This window comes from Xiphophorus maculatus, chromosome 12, assembly GCF_002775205.1.
Source record: "Xiphophorus maculatus strain JP 163 A chromosome 12, X_maculatus-5.0-male, whole genome shotgun sequence".
Lineage (NCBI taxonomy): Eukaryota > Metazoa > Chordata > Actinopteri > Cyprinodontiformes > Poeciliidae > Xiphophorus > Xiphophorus maculatus.
Window position 1 is genome coordinate 25,988,427 of NC_036454.1, and position 14,144 is coordinate 26,002,570.

The following is a 14,144-nucleotide window of genomic DNA, read 5'->3' on the forward strand; positions in this document are numbered from 1 at the left end:
AGACTAAAACATTTTATTGAGTGTTAAACCTTCATAAAAGCCATCCTCATCCATTGTTCCATAAACATAGAGGTACTTCCCTGCCACCAGAGGGAGCTCTGCTTCTGGGTGCTCATTAGGCCCATCATAAGGATTGTAACTAGAATATTAAACAAAAATAATAGAACAAGACAAATTAGAGAGATTTTTTAATACATTTTGGTTTGCTTTATGACCAGGCACAAGATTATGACCAGCATGGTCACTCTGACTGGTCTGGTCTGTGCATCAACAAGTTTTTATCACTCATCCTTCCATGGAGCACTTGGGATAGACTGTCCACTGCAGACTAGGCATGTCTCAGAAGACCTGCAGATTTGCAAATACTCTCCATCAGGCATCCCATTTGTACTGCCTTTAACACAAACGTGGAGGATAAAATATTCACATTTTGTCCAATAGACCCTACCAACAAACAGGTGCCATGATCAATACATAATCAGTGTTATTTACTTCACCTCTTCATGGTCATAATGTTCTGCCTGATTTGTGTATATAATCATTTTAAAAAATTTACTCTCTGTAGGATTACCAGAAAATATATCTTCTGCAAATATTCTCAGGTCATTCATGATTCACGCTAATACAGCAGTTAGAGTTTACTGTAAGTATTTTCTATGAGGCGCCCCAACATTTGCTTCCTCTTTTAAGTTTCTGAGAGTTTAGGAAACAAAAATTCCTAAACTTTAAAACTAAAATGACTGAACAAAAATTCCTCCGGTGTAATGATATAGCTGAACTGTGAAAGGCTCGTGAAACGCTGTCTTCTATATTACCTACCTATATCTGGCAACACACAGACGGACCTTCCCTGTGAAACGTGGTTTGGACCTGGTAGTTGAGCTCAGCCCTTTGTCCATCTGAAGAAGCATCACAGACAAATAATCATGTTTTCTGCTCCATTGTGAGCTCTCCTTCACTTCACAACCAAAAAACCAGAAAAACACATTTAGAGAAAATTATGTGCTACATAATGGGTGACAATATGATAACAGGTGTAACAGTTTGTATTGAAATAAAGTTTTAGACGGAGAAGAAGTAAGAAAATATACCCTAATGGATCCATGGTGTGTGGATATTCACACTCTTTTCTTTGTCAGTAACACATATTAAAGTGAGTGCCAGCTACACAGCACTTATGGATAGCAGAGAAATGTCTGGAAAATAAAAGTATTGAAACACTAACAAATCCACTAGTGGCCAGAATTAGCAGTGTTTCCACTTGATTTGCTCTGAAAGGAGGCTGGTATGTCACTGATCAGGTTTTTCTAATAGAATGTGCTGACAACATTCTCCTCTGAAGAGATTTTCACTAAGCAAACACGGTAAATATTTCTAAATAAAAGAAGACAAAAAAATTAGAGGTGTTCGAAACCTCAAGAAAATAAAGTATTTACTGTGTTGGCATGTTGGCTGTTCATTTAGACTGATGCTTAACTTAAAAATGGGAAGGGAGACATCAGCCAAAAACAGAGATGCTGATCCAAGAGCAATGCGGCTGTGTGTGACAAGAACTCAAATATATTATTATATAATATAATTATTGTTACTGACAAAAAAGCAGCAAAAGCTTCCTGCACAGTTACAATATATTAAGTCATAATTTATTTATCTATAAAAGTCTGAGAGTTATCATTTCAAATATTGGCAAAGCTGTAATTTATTGTGAAAAGTTTTCCAAGAAGCCACATCCTGTTTTATGGCGCTTTTCTATATGTTGAGGTGTGTAAAACAAAAGCCAGCAATAATCTGTCTTGCAAAAGAGTTGAGGAGCAATGCTGTAACAGTTTACATTTTAGTCTTGTTTGCACAAAGACCTCAGTCCCATAAGCAGGAAGATTTTATTGCGGCTGTGGGTTTCCAGTAATGCAGAAAAAACCACAGTTGCGCTTTGAAGTAAGGATTACATAAATACTTTTATTTTTCAATTTCTAGAATTCCATCTCCACAGCCTCTAGTTTAACGGATGAGCTCGTCGTTGCTCTCAGATCCGACGTGTCCAAATTGTTTTTTTTGCACTTTGGAGAGCAGACAGGAAATGGAAGAGAGAGACACTCAATAAAGGACCACGGCGGATCAGAGTGGGCACCGGCGGGTACCTCAGAGAGGAAACCTCGTGCTGGGCTGCTGGCTCGACTGCGACTGAGGAATGTTGGCTTGACGGAGAGGAGCTCGGGCTTGTCTCCACTTATCTGGAGTGGTCGAATGAATTCAGATATCAAAGATCTGCTTGTTGGACCCTCATTGTCTGTGGAACAAACACGCCTTCTCATCAGATCCTCGTAGCAAAAAACAACAACACGAGGCGCAAGGAAAAATAAATATACCGCCAACTAATCTTTTGACACTTGAAACTGTTTCTTTTTTTTACCAGACTGAGTGCAAACAATACAGCTACACTTGTATATTTATTAGATAGTTAGCAGTCCAAAGTTTTTAAAAGAGAAATGACAATAAAAAACCAATTCACAAACCTCAAAGATTTTCTCCATACCTTTCTCGACTGGAGCAGCCAATCCATTGAGGAGCTGTGACAAGGATTTGTTGGGGGACCCCGGAGACTCACTCACAGTTAAGGGTTCAGTGCTAAGGATGTCGAATTTCCCAGCCTGAAGCCGGAACTTCTCCAGCTCTTTTGAGAGGAGGTTGAACTGCTCACTCTGAGACCGACATTTCTCCTCCAGCTCTCGGACTTTGGCCTGTCGACGTTGGGCGAAGGAGCGTCATAGAGCAGAAACAGGCAAAGAGCGAGGCAGGCAGACGTGGACACACGAAGAGGCAAGGTCAAAGGGAGGGATAGACAAAGAGAAAAGTAAGACGGGTACAAAAATAATGCTGACATTATTCTGAACGTTGCACATGCCGAACAGCAATGCATGCATGCAAATAAAATGTCGAGTGGTATTAAATGTTGGACTGATAAGAGCAGTTGTAATGCGTCACACCACAAGTGACACGATACGAAACACTACAGAACAAAAACTCAAGTAACCAGGAAAATCCAAAGAAAATGCAACCTTTAAGTGATTTTGAATAAATCTGGACGACGAGAATGAAAATGTATATTTTTCTTATTGAGCAGATCACAGTGCGAAGATCAAAACCAACAATTTGAACCTGAGAGTGAAACATCAAAAATGCATTTGGTAGTGACCAAATAAGACGTCTACGTTTATTCCACATATACCTGAAAGAGACATGTATTGTCACCTTAAAAATTGTTGGTTGTGGTCTTTACAACAAAAGAATACAATAAGAAAAATTTCAACCACTTTCATATACGTAAAAAGGCGGGAAAGGCTGAGGTACAAACTCAAGGAAAGTCCAGGCACTGCAGCACGTTTACAAAAGCCTAATGATGGAATTAATCAGCAATCATTTCTCAGCGGTCTGACCCAAAGACACACCTTAAGGCACTTGATTTGTTTTTACTTTTCCTCATAAACAACTCCAGTTAGTGCTGTTTTGGACACTCTGAGACCATTTTACACATGCTACAAACAGCATGCTACATAAAGACAAACAGTGAAATTTCTACAAATCTAAGAGAGAATATAAACAGACATTCTTCACACACATGCAGAAAAACGTTCAACATGCCATTAAAAAAATAACATGTAGCATTATTTTACTCTCTTTAAGATTTCAGGTTAATGTACCAGAAACTAAGAAAATTTATTTTATAATTTGCCAAAACGTTCAGCTTCTAGAGTCTGCCACAGATAAAAGTCTTGAATCAGCCCCTATTTCTTTAAGTATTGCTTCAATGTAACAAACATTTTTCGTAAAGTAATGTAGGAAAATGGACAACCAGTGGACAACAGAAAAAGCTACAAGCCTTATTCTGAAAGACATTTCGTTTAGGAAATAAATGAATAAAATGTGCAAGTTTTTGAACCCGATTTATCTCAAGGCACAAATCTTCACCCCGATGAGTCCTGTGGCCTCCATCATTTTTAAATGTGAAGAGTTTGGAACCATCAGCACTTTCCCTTGAGCTAGGTGGCCATCTAAACTGAGGGATCAGAGGAGAGGCGTCTTATTCAGGGAAGTGATCAAGAACGCCATGCTGATATTGCTCTGTAGGAGAGGAGAACCTTCCAGAAGGACAAACATTTCTGCATCAATCCACCAATTTAACAAGAAAGTTCTTGAAGGACTCCGGCCATGACAGATAAAATTCTCTGGTCTGATGAGGCACAGATTTAACTCTTTGGCAAAAAACAAGGCATCACGTTTGGAGGGAAGATGTGCCTAATATCATTCCTACAGTGAAACACGGTTGTTTGCGGCATCAGGCTGTAGGAATATTCTTCACAGAAATGGGAAGACTACTCGAGACGGAAGGATAGACGAATGTAGGAATGTAGAAACATTTTGGATAAAACCTGTTCAGAGTGTTCTTGACCTCCCTCTGGGCCTGGAGTTTGTCTTCCAGCAGGACAACAAACCAAAGCAAACAGCAAAGATGATAACAGGGTGGTTTGGGCGAATGGGGGAAACCGTCCAAAAACAGCTGTGCCAAATTCACGGCTTCATGTTTTAAAGACCTGAAGCTATGATTGCTGCGCGATGTGCATCAACAGTTTGAATAAAGGCTGTGAATACATGGGAAGTGACATGTTTTAAGTATAAAAACAAGAATTGAATACATTTCGGAACATGGTTTAAAATAAGAATGTGGAAAAAGTGAAGTAATGTGAATTACTTCTAGATGAACTGTCTATATAGACGAATCACTGTTTTCTCTGTAAGAGCTTTCTTCATACTTTCAAGGTTTACAACTTGTTGCTAAGTGCTGCGCTGTCAAAAGAACATCACAAAATCTATCCTGCTGTTCAACAAGACTGCACGAAGAGATGAGTCAGGCTCCAAGGATTTGAAGACGTAAAGAAATAAGGGGCTGCACAAGATACTTTTTTCATTCACATGTAAACAATTAGGATTTTATTTTTATAAACATGAAGTTTGTGAACAATAACCTGCTGGGGGAAAAAAACATTCATTGTGCCTGAATTTTTCTTCATGATCAAGCAATACTGATGCAGCAGACTGAGTTTCCACTTGTAAACTCTCTCTGAAGGAAAATATGAGCCTTCGCTCAGTGAGTGAAGCCAAATAAAGATTAAAATGAAACTCTCAAATGAAACTCAGAACACTTTTGAAAATTGACACCTCCCAATTTCCATCTGGTGGTACCAGATTTATGTTACTTTCCCCCCTCCACCACTAACTTTAGCAAATTTATAAGATATATAGCACCTATTGCTAAATTTCTAAACCCAGCCCACATTGAATAACAGTTTCTGAAGTGGGGTGAAACATCATTTCTATTACATGTTTTTTTTTTTTTGACTGCATAGTCTATTGTATCCTATTGTATTTTACTAGTGTAGTTCTAAAAAGCACAAGGAAATAAATAAAAGCAATTATGAAATACCTGCATGCTGTCCAAGTGGTTCTGTTTATGCATAAACATAGACCCATACAGTAAAAAGAGATGCAGGGAGAGAAATCAAATATGTGATCACTCACACATATCTTGAAATTATATTAATATATATATACTGTATATATAAACATTTCAATGTGCTTCATGCTAACATATAGCCAAACTTGTACAAAGGTCACTTATATGGATCCAAAGTGCATATTTTCATTTCAAAAACAAATCAAAGAATACCAAATATGAATATATATTCAAATAGAATTTGTAGAAAGAAATAGCACGATTGTCAAGGTTTTCTAAAGTGACTAAGTAAAGATCAGAAAATTACTCACAACCTGATCTCATCGAGGTACATTCTCATGCAGCACCCACACAAAAACACACAGCCAACCCCCACCCCCGTGTCCAGACGCTCACCTCTAACAGATGGACAGCGCCTTCATGTTCCTTTTTAGCCTCAACCTGAGCCTGGGAAACACAGGGGGCAGTTCACTCATGTAGCACTCTTTGTTGATGTTTAATATCACTTAAACCAGAGAAAGGCTTTCACAAACAGCATAGAGGCATTTTAAAGGCACAAGAACTCAACAAGACAACAAGTTACAGAGTTTCCTTTGCTACAGATGCCGAGCCAATAAAACCCAACAGGGTATTAATTAAATCGATAATTCAGATCGTACTTAAATATTGTGGGTTTTCCTTCTACTGTTTTCATGTTTTCATGTTAATTCCCTGTTTGAATCTGCTTATAAGAGAACAAAGTCTCTCCAATACAGTGAATATACAGCGGCCTAGCATAAATACTCATACATTTTAAGTATTTTATTAAGATTTTTTTTTTTTGGACAAAACAAAAAAAACACAAAGCAGTGCTTAATTTTGAAGTAAAAAGAAAAAATACTGTACATGGTCTTCAACATGTTTCACAAATAAAGGAAAGGTGTGGTGTGCATTTGTATTTACCCCCCTTTACTCTGACAGCCTTAATTAAAATCCAACTGCCTTGACAAGTTGCCCAATTAGGAAATGGAGTCTGCATGTATTTAATTTCATTTAATTTAATTTCAGTGTGAGTTCAGCAGTTCGGTGAAGGCCTCCAACGCTTGTTAGAGAACAATAGTGAACAAACAGCATAATGGAGACCAAAGAGCAAAGCAGGCACATCGAGGGAGAAAGTTTTTAAGGAGACAATATCAAGATTCTGTTGTAAAACAGCGTCCCATCGCTTGACATTTTAAAGAGCTCTGCTGAATCCATCACACCAAACATGTAGGAGAAGGGGATCTGATCAGATCAGAGCATATCGAAACTTCTGGTTCAGTGTGACCTTAAGAATGTTCCATTGAACAAATTAAATCTGAGTTGAAGAATGGCGCTGGTGGCATTATGATTTGGGTGATTATTTTTCTCAGCAGTGAAGCTGCTCAGAGTTGATGGACAATGGAAGAAACTAAATACGGTGCGGTTCTGGAAGAAGACTTCTCAGAAGCAGCACAACAAACAAACCTAGAGCAACAGTGGAATGGCTTGGACCACTTTAATGTGTCGCATTGGCTCAGCTAAATTCAAGACATAAATCCAATGGAAAATCTTTGACAATCCTTTAGATTGTCTATCAACTCTGAGATCGAGCAGACGTAATCGCAGCTGGCAGGAAGTTCGACAAAGTGTTAACTCAGAAAGGTTCAACACAAATACACACCACACTTTTCAGAGTTGTTTTAAAAAAGCGTAACATAACTCATACCTATACTAGCACTTCACAATTATGCTACTTCACAACGTTGTGTTAGTCTATCGCATAAAATCCTCATAAAATGCATTGCGGGACAAAATGTTCATGGAATAATTTTGTATAGCTAATATTACAACTCTAACATCTAAACCGTTTCGTTTCTGGTTTCTCTGAAAACAGAAACGGCGCAGAATGCCGTTCTTTGTTCACATTAAATACATCATGAAGTGTGTTCATAGACTGCTGGCATATCTGCAATGCCCCGGTTATATGTCTTACATTGATTGTTTGCGTTCCATTCGTTATTGGATAATTGCCTATTTTTGAAAAATCGCTCTGTCACCATTGAGCATGTGGAGTAATTGAAATTAATTGCTTTGCCTTTTCTAAGGCTCTGTGCAAATAAACATAGATTTAATTCAATTGAGTTTTTTGTTTTCAAAAGTAATTAGCAACACTTCTGTAGTGCCTGCGAGAGGAATGAGCTTTTACATAACGTAAAGCACTGTGACTGTGGGGGAACACAGCAGAATACATGACATTTCTCTTTGTAGGAGCTACAAACATCTGTTCCACGTGAATATAAGAGCAAGTGTGGACTTTACAGTATGATAAATCTCCTTTGCAGTCCATCAGTTTGGGAGAACACAGAGAGCAGCCCGTGTCTGAAGGAAGATAAGCCCATAATGAGCTTCTGTTAATGAGAGAGAGAAAAAAAAGCTGAGAGCTACAGCCTGTAAAAAGCTGACTGTGAAGTTAGGGTGCTACAGCCACGGCAACACTGTGGTACAAACTGTTTTTCTAGAGATGGCACTGGTGACAATTCCTATCACGTTCACACCATCAGCAATCTCAGCGACTGCCGGGTTCGCTTTGACATTACAGTCAGCTCCAGTGCACAGAAGAGGAAACTCGACCATCAAATGGCCGAGAAAGGCTTTCTGTTTTATTATTTTCTGTCATTTCTACTCTACGTTACAAATTGCCAATGAGCTTGCATGTAACAAACAGGAGGAGTGTCCAAGGAGGGATAAAGAGGATGAACTTTTGGGGGGGTTTGGTGATAAAACAAGACAGGTAAGGGTTGTAGTGTATTGATGGAGTATTTTAGGGAAGTTTGACCTGTCCAGGGTGACCCCGCCTCTCACCCAGAACGTTGGCTGGAGATAGGCACCAGCACCTCTCCTGACCCCACTAGGGACAAGGGTGTTAGAAAATGGATGGATGGATTTTAGGAAAGTTTGGCCTTTGCTGCGTAGTATGTGTTCCAACGGTGTTCAACTAAAAATGTTCTTTGACCCGTAACACATACTAAGATCAGAGCAACAACAACAAAAAAAAGCCCAGTCCTCTGGCGCTGAGTGTTACACAATCAGACTTCTCTTACCTTCTGAAGAAGGTCAATCTCCTGCTGCTTTGCATTGAGTACAGCCAAGGCCTGCTCATGCTCCAACTCTAGCTGCTGCCTTCGCTCTGCAGCCTCACGCATATGCTGTCCGCAAAGGACGTAGGGATGGAGAGCCAGAAGGAGAAGAGGGGGAGTAGAGAGGGCTGCTGTTAGTGGGACTGAAATCCAGTGACGTTCTACCTTTTAAAAAAGCATCTCAGATCTTCAACTCTGTATTTACTGAAGATGAAGAGGTTAACATGACTAATAGTGGATCAGAGGCCAGGTGCTGATGCCTAAATCATTGAAGAATGACAAAGGCGTGAACCTTCATTTGTAAAGTAGACCATGTGAGCGGGTGAATGATCAACAAAATAAATCTGAATGAATTTAGGTTATAAAAGAAGACAGGAGATGCTTTGCATTTTAAACAACAACAACACAAAACACTGTCTTGTAAAAGTATTCACACCCCTTTTTTCACTTTTCCACTTTTTGTCACCTTACAGCCACGGACCTCATCGGTTTAGAAGAAAACGTCACATAGCTCAAGTGGAAGGGAAATTATACATGCTTTTCTACTGTTTAGTTCATATCTGAAAAGTGTTGCTTTTGTATGTTTAGCTCCCTTTATTCCCTTGCCCCTAAATAAAATCCAGTATACTGCCTTCAGACGTCACCTGAACAGTAAACAATGGCAGTAATTAGCCAGCTTGTCTTTAACTGAAGATCCGAATAATCCCGTCGCTATGCAAAGGTTTGTTGGAAAACATTAGAGAACAATCAACATCATGAAGACCAAGGAAAGTACCAGCGAACCAGCTGAGAGAATCTATTAACACAGTTTTTCTGTCGCTTTGGTGCATTTCTCAAGTAACTTTTGACATTTGCAAAACAGCAAGTGCATTTCTCAAAACAATTTGCACAAACAGCAAAACACCATGAATTACCTGCAAAATCCAGTTTATTTCTCAAAATCCTTAGTTAATCTCTCAAAATTACTGTACGTAAGACCATCTACGTAAGGAAGACTGTACTTGAAGTGCTGTAGAAATTACAGTAAAGTCTTTATATACTTTCTATCTCTAACTAGCAGATGTCCTCAGCCTCTTCTTCTCTCCCTCTGTTTTGCCTCCTATCTCCTCCGCTGCAGCCTCCTTTTCTTCTCTTTTCCTTCTTTCTGGCTGTTGACCTTGTCCAAATCCTTGTCCTTTCATTGTCAGTAATGTAACATTGTGTTGTGCTCTGGCTATACCTACTGTATTCCTACCAGCTGATAGTAGATGAGATGTACCTTCAATCTATTTCAGACACCTGGTTGATCGTTGGGCAATCTAATGCTTCATGTACATTGGAGAAACTCAGTGTTCGCCTGGGAGCAATTTACCAGTTCAGGTCAGATGTAGAATAAAGTCCAATGGAAATGTCTAGAAATATGCTTGACATTTTATGATAACCTGTTCAAGCATTTTGCATCTTGAGACTTGTACAATAAACTTAAGCTGAACTGCTGTGGAGGTCGAGACAATTCAGAAACCAGTATAATACATTTTGATTAACATGACAAAAGCAATTGAAAATGTAGGAAAAAGCAAAGAACTGTACATAATACAAAAGCATTTGTAACTTGCTCAAATGTATGAGAAACGGCTGTTTTGGTGTGCACACAATGATTTCAAGATTGAACAGGTAGTTTGACTGAGAAAAACTGTATGCATCCCACAAATCTCTGCTCTTCCTTGGTCTTCATAATTGTGTTTAGGCCTGTTGTAAAATAATATTTTAGCAATCGAATACTCTATCGATTATTCTTACGAATAATCGAGTAATCGGATAATGTGAGAGACAGAGAGAGAGAGAGAAATTTCCCGGCCAAAACGGGAGACTTGACAGGTATTTGCCCGCAGTGTTCAGTTTATCTGCTCACCTTTATAAGTACAACTGCAGAACTCTTCCCACCACTCGCTTTGAAACAGTCACCACAAAGTTCCAGGAGGAGAAAGGCTGTGTACTCTAAGCATCGCGCCAGTCAATTTAAGGACACTTATTGGTCTCCCGAAAAATGATAAAAACCCGGACAATTGGACATTATGCTGCTAGCACTTAGCAACAACTCATAGGCGGAAGTGAGAACTCTGCCCAACGCAAATAATGACCCGGACAGAACACAATAAAACATAATTTAACGAAGATTGGAGATAGATAAATTTTCCTCGACGAATTTTAATAATCGAGGTGCTCGAATCATTCGAGGAATCATTACAACCCTAATTGTGTTTGTTCACTAATTATGCTTAATAAACCTCTAAGGCAGGGGTGTCAAACTCATTTTCGTTTTGGAGCAAATCAAGTTCATAAATGCTCCTAACGGGCCGGTTGTGCCATAATGTAAAGATAAAACCTGTTAAACTGTTAAAAATATTTATGAATTCTTAAAATTAAATAATATTGAACATCGTTTTAGTCCCTCCGGAATTTTGCGATTGTTTTTGTGATTTTTTTTTTCAATAAGAATCAAAGCATTTGCGGTACTAATTTGGAAATATTTGCACTTATTTATGACTGTAAATACGTCTTATTACTCGCTAGACTATGGATTATAATCTGACATCAATTAAGGCTAATGCATCTGTTTAGTACAAGTAAGAAAGTTTTTGACAATTTTTGAGAAAAATCTGCAGTAAACTCCCAATTATGTATTAGCACAAAAGAATGCAGCGATTTGTTGACTGTGTGAATTTCCACGACAATTCGCCAAAAACTGGAGGGACTGATTGATATAAATTGGCAGTAAACAGATAAAAACTGCATTGATTTGATTGATAACATAACATTTAAGCAGACTTAATATCTAGTCTATAGGGGGCCACATAAAAAGCTCCGGCGGGCCGGATTTGGCAGAGGTGCTTTGAGTTTCACACATGCTCTAAGGCTTACACAGGACAAGTGGACTTAGTTTGATAGTTAGATGATTTTTGAAGGCATTTAGTTGGACTGCATTTCATGGCATTCGGGGTAAAGGCAGCTGAACACGGATGCACCCTGACTTTCAATTCACTTTTACCTTCCACTCTACAGTTATACACCAACTTGTTGGTCAATCACCTAATATTCAAAAAAACAAAATGAAGTGTGTGGCTGTAACGTGACAAAATGTGAAAAGGTTTTCAGCGGATATCAATAATCCTGCAAGGCAGTGCAAATATACTTGGACCTCCAGGTTTGCTGCCCCCTTTATGCATCACTATGCCTCTTTAAAGTCTTGTTAAACAGGGGTCTTTAAAAGTTGTCCTCAGAGAGTTTGTCTTTAAATTATCAATCTGGAGGCTTTTTATGTGACATTAAAAGGGTGAACAAACTCTGTCAGCGTGCTCACTTGCTTGTGATCATCCATCTCAACCAAAGAAGCCATCCAAAGAAGGGACTGAATGCTAGGAACTTTGTAACACAGGATGCCTGTGACATCTAGTCGCATCACTGCTTCCAAAATGTGTAAACCGCTGACACGCAAAGGTGAAAGAAGCAAATGACATTTCCATGCTTGTGAAAATTAAGTTCTAAAATCGGCAGTGTCGTCAAACTCATAGGTGACATCATCATCGTGGATGGTGACCCAGGTTTTCTCTTTCTTCTTCCTCCCCCTCTCATCATAAAGCCAAACTCTTCATCCTGCCTCATGCATAAATCACATTCCACAGTGCTGTTTGTTGAAGCCACGTGATTGTTTTTTTTATGTCTGATAAACATCGCGCCGATAAAGGGAGACAAAAGCACAGCCACTGACATGAAACATTCAGTACAGGAATAACTCAGGCTACTCCCAAAACAGGTGGCCATAGCAGTGATACCTTAGAAATCTAGCAGGGGGGGGGAAGAGAGGACGAGGGAGGGAGGAAGCAACAGATCCAGTGAAGTTGGACAACATAAGAGTGACATAGGTAAGAAAAGAGGGCAGACTGCTCCCAGCTTGTGCTCTTTCACAGCTCCAGGTCAGACCTTCCCAACACGACACTGGAAGGCAACAGACATGTCGACGACATTAGAAACCATAGAGGAGGAGGCTAGAGTGGCACAGGTAGGAGAGGAGGGGCTGGAGAAAAGATAGGCTCTATAGAAACACCTGCATCAAAATCCCAGAATGAATGAACTTCAAGATCTAGAAGGGGACACAAAATGGACAGATGGCGGCATCACCCGGGTCGTGTTTTCTTACCTTGAGCACCTGCTCTAGGTTCTCCAGTTTGCCTTGGAGCTGGTTCCTCTCCCACAGGGCTAAATCTCTCTCCTGCGTCACAACACCAAGCCTCTCTTTGAGCTGGGCATACTCTGATTTCACCTGTTCAGATGGAACAAGTCGAGTCAAGGCAGAGGAAGATGACAGTCCAAAGGCAAAAATATTTAGATTCTTGATCTAGACAGCAATTTACGGTTTCGTGAACAGTTCCAGGCCAACTCATCCATTGGTCAAATCTTATCCTCGTTTCATATCATTGCATTGTCATTTAATTTCTTTCTTCAATTTTGAAAATGTGAACAAACCATTTTGCAACCCATTTACTTAAGCTGTTGTGTGTCAGTTTTCTTTCTTCGCAGTCAAGTTCTTCAATGAATTTTAAAGATAAATAGGCATAAAGATGCTAAAAACTCACATACAGTATTATATTGTATATCTAAAATTGCTTTGCTATTTCAGATATAAATACCAGGATGTTTCTCAGTAGTTAAAACCCTACAACAAATCGATAACTGCGCAGTTCTTTCACTCTTTTTCCTTTCTGACATGCTTTTTGTTATGGAACCAACTGACTACAAGATTGGCCATATCATCTTCACACCTGAATTGTTTTGTGACTGTATCAAGCACGGCTAAATGCTACGATACTGACAAAATCTGTCAAAATCTGTCCCCTGGCAGGCAAACAGGTGCAAAACTCCTCATTCATCTTTCTGTATATATTTCTATCTGCGTTTCCACTTCTTTCTCACACCTTTCCTTTCACAGGCAGAGCTGCTTAAAGTTGAGCTGCTGCTTTTGACACAAATAATTGTTCACCTGTTATCTGTGCCTTGGAAAATACTCAAACATGACTTTCCACAATTTTGTCACAATTTTCATTTAGCTAAAGTAGTGCATAACATTTTTTTTAACAAATACGAGTCTGAAGAGTGTAGTCTGGATCAATTCAAGACTACAAATATAGTCTTGAAATAAATAAATAAATAAAATTGCAAATATGTTTCACTCCAATTACAATAAGTCTTTTGTTCTCTTCTAGCTTTGCACACTGAGAAACTGAAAAGCTTTCCAATTCAAACTAGCTAGAGCTTTTTTGAATTAGTTTTAACGTGTTTTTATTAAATGTTTAATTGTTTGAAATGACTGAATAATAAAACGAATGAATGAAAGAAAAGAAGAAATCTGTAAACAGCAGCTCTCAAGTCATACCACTGATTTTCAGGTAACTGTAGGTCTAGACTTTAAGATCTTTTGGACAGTGCAAAACAGGTTTTATACCAACTGAGATATCAATGCA

General features: G+C 39.0%; 1 protein-coding gene across 14 annotated transcripts in view; it reads right to left on the reverse strand.

The window, feature by feature from the left end:
- The window catches only part of rimbp2 (RIMS binding protein 2), a 95,020-nt gene that overhangs the window by 22,967 nt on the left and 57,909 nt on the right, over positions 1-14,144 (reverse strand). For 13 of the 14 annotated variants that reach the window (XM_023343484.1, XM_023343486.1, XM_023343497.1 and 10 more), the window contains 8 exons: positions 12,824-12,946; positions 8,611-8,715; positions 5,906-5,956; positions 5,480-5,500; positions 2,534-2,738; positions 2,139-2,287; positions 820-899; positions 30-139 (listed from right to left, as the gene is read on the reverse strand). In XM_023343484.1, the coding sequence (XP_023199252.1) occupies positions 30-139; positions 820-899; positions 2,139-2,287; positions 2,534-2,738; positions 5,480-5,500; positions 5,906-5,956; positions 8,611-8,715; positions 12,824-12,946 (844 nt within the window). The remainder of the gene's footprint in view (positions 1-29; positions 140-819; positions 900-2,138; positions 2,288-2,533; positions 2,739-5,479; positions 5,501-5,905; positions 5,957-8,610; positions 8,716-12,823; positions 12,947-14,144) is intronic. The other variant, XM_023343490.1, reaches the window with a different exon arrangement.